The following is a 17,796-nucleotide window of genomic DNA, read 5'->3' as shown; positions in this document are numbered from 1 at the left end:
TGGGAGTCCTGTCATAACTATGTTGAGAAGGGAAAAACTGATGACTTATGAGTTTCATGATTTTACTTGTAGTACAAAACCAAAATGTGGGGATTAGGTTCACGGGACCTTGGACATAATACGGTCCATGGCACCTTGGATGCCGTTCATCAATAAAATGAACCACACCAAAAACCCATCAAACAGGATGGCCCCCACAAAAATTTATGATGCAGGTTCACTTCCTAGATGAACAGCATCAATGGCTGGAAAACGGACGGCTGAAATCCGTGCAGAACAAGAACCTTTGGATACGTTTCGTGTGTCACTCATTTCCTTTGATGGACGACACACCCAAGGTGGGTTGGACAGTTTTCTGTCCAAGATCCCTTAGACCTGATCTGCTCTCTGCACCAAGGGGTTGCTAAGTGTCACAAGGATACTTATTTTTACTTTCCTATTGACCTGTTGCATTAAAGCAAAACACCCACGACACGATGACATGAGTGTAAGAAAGAAACATACAAGCACAAACAAGACAACATGCCTCACCTCTCAAGACTTATTATTCAGACTTGCAGGTCATGGAATAAATACATGAAATGCCAAGAAAAATAAAAAACCAATGAGGATAGCTACACGTTCTTTCCCAAGGCATTGATAGCCTTAATTGTAGGAGGAGGATCATGTGCCTTAGCTGGATCCTCCTTTTCTTTAGGAAGGATAGTTTCTTTCTCATCTTTCTTCTTTTGTTTTGACTGATAGTTTCCTTCTCATCTTCCTTGCTTCTTTCACGCTGATCCACTCTCCTTATTTGTGCAAATTGGCATCCCTCATCTTCATCCTCATGAAGATTGGGATACCTAGGATTTTGCTTGAAGATACCAACCACAACCATCCCTGGAGTCATCACGCCTGGGCTTTCAATGGTTTCGACGTCACCCTGATTTTCATTTTAATCATAGTCATCATTTTCAAGCCGGTATCATGGGTTTCACTGACATTTTCATTTTAATCATAGTCATCATTTTCAAGCCGGTATCATGGGTTTCACTGACATTTTCATTTTCAAAAACTCCCTTATTTTGAATATTCTGTTCATTGTCAAAATTTTGAATTTCAACAAGATTTTGAATATCATAACATAAAAGAATGAACATTGTGTTCTTGGTCATCATGAACATGAGCTCGCGTGTCAGACTCAATGACGTGTTTGTTATTTTTGTCACTATTTTTTTCTTCACATTCCCAATCATTAAAGATGGAAAAATCGTTACCCACATTTTCATTTTTATATTGAGAAGTTGGATCTTTAAACGGTAAGTTTCCTTCATCGAAGACAACATGCGTCGATATGTATATCCCACCTGTCTTGAGTGGGTTAAGGGTTTTTCTGTAGCAGTTTTTCTCATGAAGAGGTTGACTATTTCAACCCATGCAATCTCCATATTTCAAACTTTTTGGCAAGAGCTTTCATATTTTAGGGTGTCATTACTTTTCATTACTTAAGAGGATATGCCCGAGATAAGTTTGATCCAAAATCTTTTCCATGTAAAAAAAAAATTGATTTTTGCCTCAATGGATACAACCATGAGCATTTTCATAAAAAAAAAAAAATTCATCTACAAACATAACATAAAATCTATAATTCTCACAAGATCGCACTGGGGGTGGTCCCCAAATGAGCAAATAGTTTTTCTTATTATCAGAAATAACATCAATAAAAGGCTTATTTTTTAGATACCAACTATGGTCATTTGTGGATGTTGGATCAATTGATGCCAATTGTCCTTTAAAACATTTTTGAACCAATTTGAAAAGATAACAGTGTCCCTCATCAGACTACCACCTTCCTCTCCTTTAACATACAACCAAATGAAAAAAAGTAAAACGAATATGGTAGACTATGAGTTAACTGAGTAACCGAAATAAGATCCTTCGTAAGGCTAGACACATAAAACATTCTTCCAAGAATATCAGAGTTTTCTACTAAATGTATTTTTCTTTCTCCAACATGAATAATAGAAATCTTTTGTCAAATTTTCAACCATTACCAAATCATTACAATGTAAAAGAATCAAGTTTTGGAGCTTACTTGCAAACCATTCATCATTCTGGCTATCCTTTGTTGTCATGTCAACAAAAGCTTAAGGTACGTCTCCTACTTGAAAGACATGATTAAAGGGACTGTAACACTTTATTGGGCTACAATTCCTTTTCTTACAAATCTGATACAACTCTCACTTTCTCTGGGTTGATCTGACCATCACAACACTGCTTATCTCTCCTCTAACTTTCACCTGAAGCCTCCTTGAGCAAAACTGCATCCTCTGATGTTAAACGTATATTGATTTCCCCACGTCTCTTGTTTTGGCCGCGTTGAACATAGTAGGCAACATTAGGGGTAGCAATCGGGTCGGGTTGGCAGATTGGCGGGTTGACCCGGCGGGTTGGCAGTTCAGCATACCTCAACCCGAACCCCATTTGAGACATTTATGGTTGACAGGTAGAAGGAGAGCTGAGAGATAAAGATGATGAGAGAGCGGCCATAGCTAAAGAAAAATGAACTCTTCACTTCGAGTTTTGATGCTTTGATTACATAAAGAAAACACCCATCAAACAATGAGACGAGTGTAAAAAAGAAACATACAAGACACCAATATACGTGGTTCGGTTCTTAAGAACCTACATCCACGGCCTCATCACCTCTCAAGACTCTTATTATTCAGACTTGCGGGTCATGGAATAAATACATGGGGATGCCAAGAAAAATAGAAAACAATGAGGGTAGATACATGTTCCTTCTACTGCTTTGATAGCCTTAATTGTAGGAGGATGATCTGGTGCCTTAGTTGGATCCTCCTTTCCTTTACGAAGGATAGTTTCCTTATCTTTCTTTCTTTTTTGTTTTGATTAATAGTTTTCTTCTCATCTTCCTTTCTTCTTTCACGCTGACCCACTTTCCTCATTTGTGCAGATTGACTTCCCTCATCATGATCCTCATTACCAGGCTGGAGCTCACTCAAATGCTGACTCACTAAGCTAGGGGTGGGCACCGGCCTGGCCCTCCGGGCTTTAAGTGCCGTAAGGCCCGGTTGTTAATGAGCTCGGGTTTGAAGAGCAGCTTATGGCCCGGCCCATTGGTCCAACGGGCCAATGTGAAGCCGACTGGATCCGGCCTAACCTGGCTAAAATCTATTTATAAATTATAATAATTAACAAGTTCCCAACTTCCCATGCACCCAATTAATTATTTTTTTTTCCATAAAAGTAATGTAACTAATTAGGTAAATAGTAATAGTTACTAAGTTACTATGCAATAGTTAATTTTTTAATTTTTATATTATTAAAAAGTAATAAATAACCCAGGCCAGCTGGTAATCCGTGGGTGGGCCCAAGCCTGGCCCACACATATAACAGGCTGGGTTTCGGTCCGGGGCCCAAACCTGACCTATGGCAGGTTGGGTGGGCTTAGCCCTTCCGGCCGTTGCCCACCTCTACACCAAGCTGACTTGGTGCTGACTGTTATCATGCATCAGCTGAGTGGTGTACTGGTACTCTTTGTGTGATATTGCATTAAGATGTCTGAAGACGTAACCATATACCAATGAACATTCAATCCTGAATTCATAGACTTTAGGTATTTCTGCCAATTATGGCAATTATGACTTTGATATTCTGATTTATTTTATGCGGGGCATCTGCATATTTGATGCCCTTTCAAATCTAAGCCTTTTTCTTTTTGCTGCCAAACAAGTTTTGTTGCTTGCTGCTAGCTAGGGATGGGAATCGGGCCGGCCTGTGCCAGGCTTTAAGTGCGGCCTGACCCCAAGATGGTGCAACCCATTTACTAACAGGTCGGGCTTTGGTCCAGCTCTTAACGGGCTTGGGTTTGAAGACCAGCTCATAATCCGACCCATTGGCTCAATCGGCCAATGCTTCACACCGGGCCAGGCCCGGTCCAGCCCAAAACCAACTAATTAGGTAAATAATAAATAATTAACAAGTTCCCATGTACTCAACTAATATCTTTCCAGTTTTTTATAAAATCAATGCAATTAATTAAGTAAATAATAATAGTTACCAAGTTAATATGTCATTAATTAATTTTAAATTTTTTTATATTATAAAAATTAATAAAGAACTCAGGCCAGTTGGGCTCGGTAGCCCACAAGCCGACCTGGACCCGGCCTACGTATATAACGGGCCGAGCCCTAAAACCTTGACCCAAACCCAGTCCATGGCGGGACGAGTTGGCTTGGCCCATTGGGCCACCCCGACCGTTGCCCACCCCTACTTGCTGCATGCTTTGTCACTATCTGTTTTTCAGTTTTGCTTGGCTCTTATAAATTGTATGTGTGTACTCATCCTTATGCTGCGAGAAAATTGCAGTCATTGGCCTACCTTGGTAGAAGCCAAGGAATGCAAAAAACAAAGAATCTAGCAGCCAAGTGTGCCAACCTTATGGATGTGCAGCTGCTAACACCATGCTTTGGTCGACATGATACAGCGAGTCATTACTAGAACAAAGTGATAAAATCTTCCTGTTGATCAGAAGGAATACTAATTTTTTCTTCAGGAGGAATTTTTTTTTGTTACCTTAACACCCTTCTCATTTTCTTCTCCAATTTCTCCGGGCCAATGCCTTTGTTTTTCCATGTAAAAATAAGTTATTTCCATTGTTATAAATGGCCTTTGAAATTGGTCCTGGTTTTGGTATATGGTAACTCTTAAGATACATAGTGTAGGCTAGAGCCCTAGTGTATAATCTAGATTTAGATCCCAACTTATTACACAGAAAAACCACCCTCAGTATCAGAGACTTAGTCGCGCTAGCCCAGCCTGCCGGGCTTCCCCTCACTTACAAGTAGGGGTGGCAATCGGGTCGGGTTGGCGGGTCATGTCAGTGGGTCAGCATACCTCAACACGAACCCGATTCGTTTATTAAACGGGTCGGCTGTGACAAACACAAACCCGGCCCATTTATTAAACGGGTAACCCGACACGACACGATTAACCCGTTTAATAAACGGGTCGGGTCGAGTAAACGGGTTGGCGAGCGGGTCAGGGTCAGGTTCCGGTAAACAGGTTGAACCGCCCGCCGTTTATTAAACAGGTTAGCCGGGTTGGCATACTCCTAACACGAACCCGACCCGTTTGATAAATGGGTTAGGTGGGTCGACCCGTTTATGACACAAACCCGTTTAAGCCAAACCCGAACCCGCCTAAGAAGCGGGTTGGCAGGTCATGTCAGATTTTGCCACCCCTACTTACAAGGAGTCGCCTTGCTTTGGCTTGGGCAAGAGAATGTCCGCCATAGGCTTTGAACATAAACCGGCTGCTTAGCGGACCCCATCCCACTAGGCCAAACCCCCTGGGGTTAAAAACAAATAAGCATTTGCTAAGTCATTTGTACTTGCAAATGATTGCAAGTTTTTCCACATGCACATGAGGTTAGGCAGTCCTCACAAATTATGAAAAAATGAAAGTTTTATTAATTTACTTAATGTTGTATTTAGATGAACCAGATTTAATGTGTTAAAGTTTTCTATTTTAATGGAAAATTCTGTAAAATTTGGATATAAATAGACGATCTGCTTCTCTCTCATGCATGGACGCCCGCACACACACACACACGCAGGCACATGCATCCATGAATAAGACTCATACTGGGTGAACGGACAAACAAGAAAATTTTCGTTGCCTTTGAGCCTCCTCTTCCTATCTTATTGTGCGATGCATTAATTTACTGATCAACTTATGTTCCAGGTTTGAATCATTCTATGTTAGAGAGAGAGAGAGAGAGAGGAGCCGGAAGAAATTCTACATTATCACCACACCACTCATGAAGATCAACAAAATGTTAAACCCATGAACTGAACAAGAGCAAAAGCCAAAACAAATAAAGAAAGTAGAAGAGAAAAGGAACAACAGACAAAACGGGTTCACGCAGGAGCCGTTGACCCAGAGGACGGCAAAAGAGAGGGAGCATAATTAGGAAGGAGCGAAAGATCACTAAGATGCATATGCAAGATTGCATAAACATCTATCAAGATTTTATGCACCAGGTTATGAATGTTAACCGAAATTTGACAAAAATGAGCATCGTTTTACGCCATCCAAACAAACCACAAAGAGGTAAGCAACCACGCCCGCCAGATCAACCTCCACCTCACGCTATGCCTAATACAAACCGGGCCCAAGATCAGATCTAGCGCAAATGACTCTTCCTTAACAAACACTTTCGGATACCTTCAGGTCCTGCTGAAGAGTTTCACAAATATTGGGCAAGACTAAAATAAGTGAAACGTAGATTCTTTCGTAGCTTGACAAAGCACGCACCAACTCGAGAGCTGAATGCCCCACTTCTTTAAATTACTGTGGGTCTGGATCCTATCGTGCAAAATTAACCAAGCCAGGACATGAGAACGAAGAGAAGGTCCCTTTGCCCAAAGCACATTTTCGAGCAACCAATCAGCCCCTGAGAAGAGCAATGATCTATAGACTTTTGAGGTGAGGAACTCTCTGTTTGGCGCCAACGTCCACTGCAATCACTGACCAAAATTTTTAGAGTCCTCAAAATGGTCTCTAAAGAAGGCTAAAGCCCTCAACCACGATTTACGAAGTGCGAGAACGCCAAACCCCGAGTTCCCAGACGAACCGGGATAAGAGCAGGAGCCCCATATTTAGCAAGAAGCAAACAAGCACAAGGGTCATCAGGTTGGTGGGCCAACCAACATTGCTTGACGACAAGAACAATGCTTCGCAGTCTGAGCGTAGAAATGCCTAAACCAGTCATACGCTGAGGTATGACCACCGAATACCAACCAATTAAGTGACACTTACCCTGGAGTTAACACTCAGACCAACCTGCCAGCAAGCACGTCAGCTGCTTCTCTACTCCCACAGGCATCACAAACATATACATGAAAAACTCTGAAATAGTGGAAAGAACATGTCAGACTAAAGTCAGACGGCCAACGATAGAGAGATAAGATTACTACCACGAAAGTAATTTGCGCTTCACTTTTTGAAGCGTCGGAACCCATGCAACAGAAGAGAGGTGTTTCACTTGTAACGGCAACCCCAGGTGCATTATAGGCATGTCAGAAATAGTACAATTAAAAATCCTCCTCCCCCATATAAAGAGAAGAAGAACGAAAGGATAAGCTTGAACCTAAGCATTTGCTGAACATTTGCACACACAGAGAGAGAGAGAGAGAGAATCTTTTCTATGTTATGGAGGATATATACACAAACGGTGGTCATGTTGAACATGACTTTGTTGAAGGTCGAGGGGGACCTTGAGTCAAGAAAAGCACTCCAACAATAAAAGAAAAAGAAAAAGTCAACACACACTTCTGTGAAAAATGCTCATTGTCAGAGATATGGATGAACCTCATCACACCCATCAGAGGGATTTAATTTGATGCATTAAAAAGTTCCATAGGCTAAACGCAAAAGTAGAGTCGATGCTACCATCCTCCCTGTCGATGCTACCATCCTCCCTTTGAACAGCCTGACTTTAACCCCACAACACTTTGATGTCGTAATTCATTCAATGCATCCTGTTCAAACATGTAAAGTTAGAACGGTCTAAATATAGGGCTTAAGAGCCCACAAGTAGGGTTGCAATCGGTCAGATTCAGGATGGGGCTTTTGTAAATTTTGGCTGTCTGGATCTGACTCCCCTATGTATTTTCTGATCTGAAATCTGATCATCCCTACCCACAAGGGCTCTCTGCTCATATAGTAGGGGCGACTTGTGAATGTCACCAAGTTGATGGGATATCGCAAGTTCAAAACCCATGGGTGGCGTACATTGCCACCAGGTCAAAGCTGGGTGTATACCCTGGTGGGCAGGGGGGATCTCAAGGGTTTTATCAACCGGAGAGGCCAGCAAATGTGATGAGCTAGGACACAGTATAATTGATGTGCATGATGATGATCTAGTAAGAATGCAGGTTCATGTAGGACTTAATTCGCTTTACTTGGTCTGGGCAACCAAGTGTCAAGGGTCTGTGGATAGCATCCCATACTACAATCAGACCAAATGAGTTATGATTGGAGTCATGGACCGGGTCTTCAATTGCCACGTTGATGAACATCCAAGACTAAGGGCACGTTGATTGGCCCTGTGATTCTTGAACTTTCTCATATCAGCAGAAGAATTACAAGCTACACAAACATGAAAAAGCTGTATCCCAATATCCTGAAATATCAAGTGTGAGAATCGAGACATTTGTGAAAAGTTGCTCACAAGTGTCTAACAGAAGGGGAATCAACAAAGGTGGAAATCTTTATGTTAATCTTGGAAGTCTTGATTTAGTGAAACCCCATATCTCACCAAATCAGCCTTAACCAAGTCCTTGGCTCTGCAGGTCCTGGTCCTTACATTTTAGATCTCTGTCATGGCATCAATTTAGGACCAAAACTTCTAAAAGCTGGACAGACCTGGAGGTTCTTGATTTGCCAAAAGATGTTGACAAGTTGGCATTTGGATGAAATCACGTCATGCAAGATCCAAACCAAGTCCGAGCCGAGCCACCAATTCTATGTAGACTCCAACATCTGTTCACTATGACCAACTTGAGTCATGATCATGACTCAAGTCGGTCATACGTGCTAAGTGCAGCTCGTTGAGCTGTGGAAGTAGGGGCTAGTTGCTCCATACTGGAATGATGATTTTGTTGCTTGAAATGGGGAAGGTTTCAAACAATGTAGTGTTGAATGCAAAGAATGGATGCTTTCTCCTTTACCTTGCTACCACATCTTTATATTCTGATTCATCAGCTCCATTGCAATCTACATTTCAAAAGCATATCAGAGTTAGAGTTCTTACAACATACAGGTTTTCCCAATTGTTTTTGTACTCAAATATCAGTTAAGAGCCTACGAACAAGTTAGACTCATGGGTGCAGTTTCTTGATGGTTCTCTCAACATAGGAATTGTTCCTCTATGACACCTCTCCTGAATAACGTTTTAAATTGATGCATATTGCATCTATATAACTTTCAAAAAGACAGTTTTCTAGCACACTGGTTTCCTTTAACCACCAAAAGACAGATATGACACATTGGTTTTCACAACAATGAGAATAATCGCAAATATCTATTTTGATAGTGCAGAACTGCCTTTAGAAACATTACATAAACCAAAAAGTTTTCAGGTAATAGCAGAACAAAATCCACTAGAAAATCACACAGAACAAAACATACTTCCTAATCAAAGAAAGGATAAACGATAAATGAAAGCCCTTTGTTAATTGAAGTTTTCAGTTTGAGATTTATAAACATTAATTTGACTAAAAACTTACCTGTTTCCTGAACTGTTCTTCAGTTGATTGCCCGTGTGCTCGATCTTCACTATAACGTCCCTAACAAGAATTAAATAATAAATGAATATATAAGTAAAATAATTGATAAAGCACCAGTAATTTACTATTCAAATATTCTGAAAGAAATTACCGAGAATAATGGCTGCTTTCCGCATGAACTACTGGCTTGAGCCCCGCATTCTAACATTGCCTGCATGACTGGAAAATATTGAACCTTCTTATGGTCATGATCTAAAATATGAGAATGATATAAAACAATCATTAGATTACGAAAAGTGGGTGCTAGGCAATGTGGCTTTGAGAATCAGAGCATTCAAGAATTTGTGGAATGACATAATGTTGCAAAGCCTATATTTGTGTAAACTTCAACCATAGTAAAAATTGGAAATCCATTTCTTGGTCTCAAAGGAAAAAGAGATTACTTAGTACCAAGATACTAAAAACATCTCGCCAGTATTAGTGCATATGGCAATGACTAACCATATAGATTACCTCGATCTGCTCCTGCAACTGGGTCCAATTCATGCTTCTCTCCTCTTGGTTTCTCCTTCCAACTGGGTATCAACAAATTCCTTCTGTCTGGCATCTTCCCGCGCTCAGAATTTTTGAAGTCCCCTGTTCCAAATTTTTCTTTTGCCCATGCAATGGCATCATCAACAGCACCAACTTCTTTGCTCTCTTCTCGTTTCTCTGGTACTATCTCAATCATACAACTTCCCATGAACTCAGACTCACCTTCATCATCTCTAAATCCTTTATCTGACAATTCCATAAAGGTCTCCGGTTCATGAACTAACGATGTCGTCACCGAAGAAGGTGAATTGGTTTCTGGATTGTAATAAACTTTATCATACGGGCTTTCTGCAGCTGGAGTGTTTTCATTTAGTTGGGGGTGTTGAGGCTGAGGTGAAAAATGGTGCTTGTTAATTTTTCCACTGTAACTGCTCTGTTTACAGTAATCCGTCGATCGGTCTGTGAATTCCATGTAAGAACTCATGCTTGCTACTGTTAAATTTCCGTGCGTGTTATGCTCTGAGCTTGAATCATTCTGTCTCTGGGATGGAACGACAATTGGCCTGCACAATTAACAAACATTGCTAGTTTAGCTCATCTGTTGCACATGAATCTTTGTGTTGAAACAATTATCATGACTACAGATTAAGAATGACAACGGTAACAGTCTTATGACTTGCCAATCATAAAGATCTCTTTTTTGTGTATGGCGCATAACAGCTTTTCATTAGTTGATGATATGATGCATTTATTTATCTAATCAGTCATCATACCAGGTAAGGGATAGTATTTGCTACCCTCGTGGGTAAGAAACCCCTTAATTGGAACTTGCTTTGATCAAATCTGACCTCATGGACGTGTTCAGCATGATCAAAATAGTAGGAATCAACCCTTGGATCATAGTTTTTAGTAGTAAAAATATTTTTTGTTGAGGTTTGAAACTTTGATACATTGTAGGCTATTGATTTTTCAACCCTCTTAAAATCTGACATATACGTAGGAAAAACATTATCCAAAGATTAGTTTCTACAAACTTAATATGTAGATCATCTGTGCAAAACTACTTTAAAAAATAAAAATATTATAGTTTTTCACTAAGGGGTTCCTTACCCACGAGGGTAACATTACCCTATCAGGTAATAACCATTAGTGACACATGAGCGCCCCCATGTTCATTAGGTGAGACGAGGTCAAGGACCAAGAGAAATGGATAAACTACGAAAGAAAAAGCCACATGCGTGTGGGATGGGTAGCGGAAAATGCAGCTAAGTGTGTCAATGGGTCAGGTTTGACTCGGACCTGATCTGCACCAAAGGGTCAGGGTTTGGTGATAAATAAGAAGGCCCGATTAGAATCTGGGTCAGACCTGAAGGGTTCGATTAATATATGGACCCAGGTATGGTTTGTAAAATTTCATACCAGACCCAGGCCCGGCCTGAGTTCAAATTAAGATCCACAAATTTTCAATGTACAAATGATAAAAAATTATTTTACCTGATATGGTCTGGGTCTGGTTCATGTAATCCTTTTAGGATTCGGGTATGATTTCTCTTATGGTAGGTCTGATTAGACTCGGGTCTGGACCTGGTACCATCATCTCAATTCAGGTTCCATCTCGGTCCAAACCAAACCCACCCATTGACACCAATAGATGCAACCTACTTTATGAGTTTGTTACTTATGTTAGATCATAACCAAAATCTTGTAATTGGATTGTAGGAAGTTTAGCTAGATTAACTGTGCTTAGCGCGGATGAATCTCCGGATTGTTATCTGAGTCTGAGTGGGTTAGAATCATAAGTTTGATGGTAAGCTTTTTTTCAACTCTTGGAAAGAACTGGTACGGATCTGCGTGACTTCAGCTTGCCTTTCAATATATATATATATATATATATATATATATATATATATATATATATATATATATATATATATATATATAGAGAGAGAGAGAGAGAGAGAGAGAGAGAGAGAGAGAGAGAACTGAACTTATTAGGCCTACTTTTCTGGTTTTACCCCATTAGACCCCACAGTTTAAAGTGTTTTATGATAGATCTGAACCATTAGATGTGTTTAGCATGCTCGATTTAGCGAGAATCTACTCTTGGATCATGGTTTTTCGACAAAAAAATGTGATTTTATGAGTCAGGAAAAACCGATACCTTCGTAGCCATTGATTTTGGATCACCGAAAAACCCTGTATACAGGTCAATTTCCGGTGATCCAAAAGCTAGTTCCCGCTAAACAAAACCTATAGATCACAACTATGGTGTTAGATGTAAGAAAAATCGCAAAAAAAAAAATGCAATTTTTGAAGAGGTCTAAGCAGCCAACAGGGCAGAACGAGAAAAGGGGCGGCACTAGCGCATTACTCTCTCTCTCTCTCTCTAAATATATATATATATATATATAGGTTATGGTTTGCTACAATTGTTTGTATGTGCAAATACCTTATAAACTTTGTTATTTTTATTTGTTTTTTGGTCCAATGACTTCATGGATGTGATCTGCGTGCTGTTTTTTACTGAGTTTGAATTGCCAAAATCCAACCTGGGTACGGGCATGCTGTTTTTTAACGACTGACTTTGAATTGCCAAAATCCAACCTGGGTACGGGCATGCTGTTTTTTAACAACTGACTTTGAATTGCCAAAATCCATCCTGGGTAAGGGTTTTTCTGGTGATGGAAAACTGAAAAGTTGTAAATGCATTGATGTTTTCCTACTAAAAAAACATGACCGAAGGATCATTTCCCAATAAATCCAAACACATTTATGAGGTTAGATTCAGTCAAAACAACTCTTACTGTGAGATTCCAACTTGATTATACCTACATAATATATAAGAAAAATACTCACTTTTTTCTTCAAACAATTTTTCTAAATATCATCACGACACCTTTTCTGGTTGGCATTGTAAAGCTGCATTGCTAAACAAATTGTTTTTCTATATATTCACATCAGAAGCATCAATTTTTCATAAAATTACCAGCATGCTCTAAATCATTTCAATCGTACAGGTCTACTAGTGCTGAACAGAAACTCAGCTAAAGGCGTTTTGTAGTCTAGAGGCCGTAGTTATCAGCCACTGTTTGGACTCCATGCTAAAAGGCAATATTCTTCTTCCTTTCCCCAGTCAAAAGCTAAAGCTGGCGATACCTAAAACTTTTCCCAATTGAAAGAAACTGATCTCCATCTTGATCTTATCCTTTGGAATATGTTTGTGTCTGTATCAATTTTGTCAGTATCGGTATCCCTGATCGATCGTTTGGCCAACGATTCAGGTGAATGGAACGATACCGATTCTCAAGTGAATCATACTGAATCAGCTAGAAAATAATTAAAAAATATTTTATGTCAATCAGAGCGTGACACATGTTAAAACCATTAGAATAATATTAAAAAATTAATTTTAAGCATTTTTTATATTTACTAAAAAATAGCCGATTCAGTTTAGTATCATATCGATTTTCTGCGGATACAATATGTATCGGCTGATACAGGCTGATACTGACAACATTGGCCTGTAGGCATGTATGTGTGAATGTTCGAGCATGCAATTGCATTTTTTTTACCCTATAATTGCCACTTCAAGTTAGAAAATAGATGTACTATTTTTGGAAAACAGGTGGGGGTTGGCGCAGTGGGGTGGAGCCTTGGCTGCTAGACGGCAGTCAAAGTTTGATTCCCATGGGAATATATCTCCCCTCTGCGAAAGCCTACACCCAGCATAAGCCCCGGAAGCCGGGGACCCAACCTCAAAGTTTTACGCCACCACAACGAAGACCGTAGGTATGGCAGGTTGAGCCAGCGCAATCAGGTTTTTGTGTTGGTGTGGTTTCTTTGGGTTAAAAAAACCCTCATGGTCTAGTGCCACTGTGCTGCCCATTGAGTGAGGCAGAACTTTCAGACATATGGCTGGACTCATTTTTTCAGCTTCTGATTGCTGCCAAACTCTCCTGTAAAATACTTTGTTCAAGTGTCTTTTTAAAATTTTGTTTATTATTAGTCATTTAAGCTGCAAATTTTCATTTAATTTTAAAACAGGCTTGGGATAGCTCCTGATCTAATTCGAACCACTGACTCCAGTTTAAGACAGCTGAACCTTTACAACACACACTAGATTCACAAATGAACATTTGGAAAACTCTTATTTGTTTTTGCCATCATCAGACATGTTTGCTCACAGGTGGGATGAACAATCACAGCTGAGAAAATAAAAGCTGTGATTGTTGGTCACAAGGTCAGTTTTGTGACCAACTTTTCTCATGTTTTACTAACCTCGATAAAGTATTGTGATTGTGATTTACAATCACAGGTCTTAATGCAAGTTAATGATAGCATTGAATAAGATAGCTGGACTGGTCAGTGTTGCACTATCTTAGCCGAGGGATCTGGGTTTCGAATCACATTGGGGCAGCTGCTAGTTTGACCTTGTTTCTTTGGGGACAAAAACCGCTTAAACAAAGCCGAGCATGAACTCAAGTGATTAAGTAGTAGCCTAAAAAAGAAGAAGAGATAAACAGTACCATTTTACTGTGATGAGATATCTCTGGCCATATATTCTGTGACACAAGAAATGGCTACAAAGATTTATGGCGACTTGGTTATCTTTTTCATTGGAAAAGAAAATTTCTTGGAAAGTGGTTTGGTGCATATTAATCCATGAAATGATTTAACTCACTTCCAAAATCTTAAATAAAAGGGACCAACCAACTCGTCAATTGAAGGTTTCATGCCCACATTTATTATCAGGCAAATATTGGCTACTAATGAAGGTACAGAACTAATGAGATAGAAATCATAGGTGAAAATTGTATCTACTCAATCTAACCATCTAACCTGATAGAAGTGTTCAGAATGGTTTGTTTGCTAATGATCAAGCCTTGGATCGTGTTTTTCTCATGTAAAAATGTGATCTTTTAAGTTATGAAATTTTAGCACATTGTGAGCCGCGAGATAAATTAAAAGTTAAAAATGTTTCTTTTAGGAAAATAATGGAAAATATTATCATATGTAAAAAATAAAATGATAATTACAAATATATACAAGTACATCAATAAAATAAAATATTTTAAAATAGGTGAGATTATGAAATTATCGTTGGATGTATCGTCTTCTGAAAATATATTGATAAAATTATTAGTGATATTTTCCAATGTTGTCAGTATCGTTATCAGCCGTGTATCGTTTAGTCAACGATTCAGGTGAATCGGGCCGATACCGATACTCAAGTGAATGATCCTGAATCGGCCAAAAAATAATTTAAAAATATTACGTGTCAATCAAAACGTGACATATGATAAATCCATTAAAATTCTGTTAAATTAATATTAAAAAATAATTTTAAATATTTTTTATATTTATTAAAAATAGCCGATTCACGGTGAAGCGTATAGATTTTCTGCCGATACACACCGATACTGACAACATCAATAACTTCGAAGGAGAAACGAAGGCGATGCGAGATAGAAGATATTTAAGAAGACAGTGGGAATCACTTCCCACACATGAAAAGTGAGATTCCCCCATGCTTCCCGCTTCAGAAGCGCTTCCCCCTTTAAGGAGGTGCATCCAGTAACTATGATTTTACCAAGTATCTTAGTCTCTGTAGCTGTTAAGGCCTCCTTTTAACACAAAAAAAATGAAGGCTTTTTCAAAAGGATACATATTTGCTACTGCCTACTCGATGTACAATCTAGTTGGAAAATGGTACATACCTTTATGCACTCAATCCGATCTCATAGATGTCTTCAACATAGCTTGTTTGCTAGCAATTGCATTTTAGATCATTTTTTTTAATGTGAAAAATAAATGATTTTTTGGGTGATGAAATTTTGATACATTGTGTGTTGTTGATTTTTTAAGCCTTCTATGTAAATCACATCTATAAGGCTAGATCTAAAAAATAAATAAATAAATAACGTTTTCTTCTTAGATTGCATGTACAAACGACTCTAGCAAATTTACCATTTTAAAATTCAGTTATTTAATCTGCAAATATTTTAGAAACCACCAAAACTGTTAACCAAAACATGCCAATTTCAATTCCATAATAATTTAACAGTTAATTAACGTGTTAAAAACCGATAAATTGCAAACAAAATCCCGTGGGCGCAAAATCGTCAGCTAGAAATAAGCCGATAAAAAACAAACAAATAAACATAAATAAAGAAAAAAAAGGCAAGATTTTTTTCTTACTTGAGCTTGGAGGCTAACGCAGAGAGCGCCACGTCATCAGTGATGGACGGCGGGATAGGGCTGGCGCTCTCGGACGTCGATTTCGATCTCGACCCGCAGCGGCTGGAGTTCCCGTCCTCCAGGGTGAAGATGTCGTCGTAGAACCCCTGGCCCCGCCGGACGGCCGCGCATCGGCCGGACGGAATCTGGAAGGCCGGGAGGTTCCGGCTCCGGAGATTGGCCGGAGACGCGCCAGGATAAGCGTGGGACAGGAAATCATCGTTAACGCCGAAGATATCTTCGTAGAGCAGCAGCCGGTCGTCGAAATGCGAGTGGCACCGCTGCCGGAGGAAGAGCGTCCTCGGCGGGCCGCCGAAGACGTCTCCAAAGTCCATCGGGTCCAGAGGAAAGCTCGGTTCGATCTTACAGCGCCGGAATTCTCCCATCCGCGGGGTTGTGGTTGTTTTTACGGCGACTTTCCGGACGGGATACCGTCGGATTCCAGTGCAGGCAATGGGCTCGGTTGGGCGGAGGGAAAGTGTCTCCGGCGCTCCCAACTTAAAGAAACGGGGAAGATCCGCGACAAAATGGCCACGTGGCGAATTGCTGACGTGTAAGAGCCCCACGTGGATATGTTACCCTTGTGGGACCATTTTTTCCCCGTATGTGAATTTACAAGCTTGCCCCAAGGACGAGAAGGCATCGATGTTCCATGGAATTCTGGAAAAGGCTAGAATAAGTGTAAAATATTGGCTACAGTCGAGATTACGGTACTCTCTACCTGAAATTTATAGGTGTTTGCTTGCCGGCATAATCAATTTACTGGGAAACGCACTTTTTATATTTGGCGGTTTCAATGTAAAAATATGATTTTTGGCAACTCTGATCTCTCGCTTGAACCGGTAGCAATAGAAACAGGGATTTTTTCTAAGCCTATGATTATTGAAATTATGCGACATTTTAAACTATATTTAGTAGGAAGCGATTGATCAAACGGAAGCGGGGGGAGAAGCGAGTGCTAAAAAGAAGTATGAAGCGGAAAGTAAGATAGATTGTGGTAACTATGTTGTGAACTATTAAATTTCTTGACAGGCAGTCTAGGTTCAAATCTCATGGGCATCACCTCGAACCTTGGTGACTCTCTGGGGTGGAGGGGTAAGCCCTCAAAGTTTTATGTTGACATGAACAGAGACCATAAGTAGGGCAGGCTGAGCCAGCGCAACTAGGTCCTTGCGTGGGCCGGTTTCTCCAAATAGAAAAAAAATGTGTGCTATGCTCAAAGCCTACTCGCTCATTAGCGCTTGGTGGACTTGAAATTGAAAGTTTTTGATGTGATTTTTCGGGGGATAACTCCCTTGGGTTTGGAACCTAAGACCCCCTTCGGCTATGATCGTAATCACGTAGCTCTTTCATACCTTCGATGTGATTATCACATCCACATTTAGTAGGAATTATCATGATAAATAAAATTTACATTTTTATTTATACCTATTTTTTTTTTTTTGCAAAAAACATTTTTTAACTCTGTGTGCTGACAGCCATTTGTATTTGTGGCACAGACTCTGCCAATAAAAATTTAGTCCTTTTAGCCTTTTTTGGTAGGGCTGTGTCGAGTCAACTTGCTAATTAGCCTCACCAGACTCTGTGGATATTCTCACTCCAATCATATCAAGGCCCATGCAATTTAATTACTACTTTTTAAAAAGCACTGTATAAAGACGCCACGAGTCAAAGAACATTATATGCTGCCTACGAATAAGACTGACAAACAAGCCAAATGATCCGAGCC

The 17,796-nt window shown here is 39.9% G+C and overlaps 1 protein-coding gene and 1 long non-coding RNA gene across 2 annotated transcripts; both read right to left on the bottom strand.

Annotated features, from left to right (window-relative positions):
• Nucleotides 1-7,191: 7,191 nt before the first annotated feature.
• Nucleotides 7,192-9,357, bottom strand: LOC149831316 (uncharacterized). Its single transcript, XR_016433273.1, has 3 exons — nucleotides 9,297-9,357; nucleotides 8,739-8,784; nucleotides 7,192-7,547 (listed from the first exon to the last, which is right to left on the bottom strand). It is a non-coding gene; the product is annotated as an uncharacterized LOC149831316 (long non-coding RNA).
• A 63-nt stretch (nucleotides 9,358-9,420) lies between these two features.
• LOC149831315 (uncharacterized) lies at nucleotides 9,421-16,530 on the bottom strand. Its single transcript, XM_090012995.1, has 3 exons — nucleotides 16,029-16,530; nucleotides 9,810-10,393; nucleotides 9,421-9,515 (listed from the first exon to the last, which is right to left on the bottom strand). The coding sequence occupies exons 1-3, from the start codon at nucleotides 16,451-16,453 to the stop codon at nucleotides 9,421-9,423; spliced, it is 1,104 nt and encodes a 367-aa protein (XP_089869121.1). The 5' UTR covers nucleotides 16,454-16,530.
• Nucleotides 16,531-17,796: the final 1,266 nt, after the last annotated feature.

The sequence above is a fragment of the Nuphar pumila genome, chromosome 7 (genome assembly GCF_984573655.1).
Source record: "Nuphar pumila chromosome 7, dmNupPumi1.hap1.1, whole genome shotgun sequence".
Taxonomy (NCBI): domain Eukaryota; kingdom Viridiplantae; phylum Streptophyta; class Magnoliopsida; order Nymphaeales; family Nymphaeaceae; genus Nuphar; species Nuphar pumila.
Note: the sequence above shows the minus strand (reverse complement) of the source record. Positions and strands in the feature narration are given on the sequence as shown.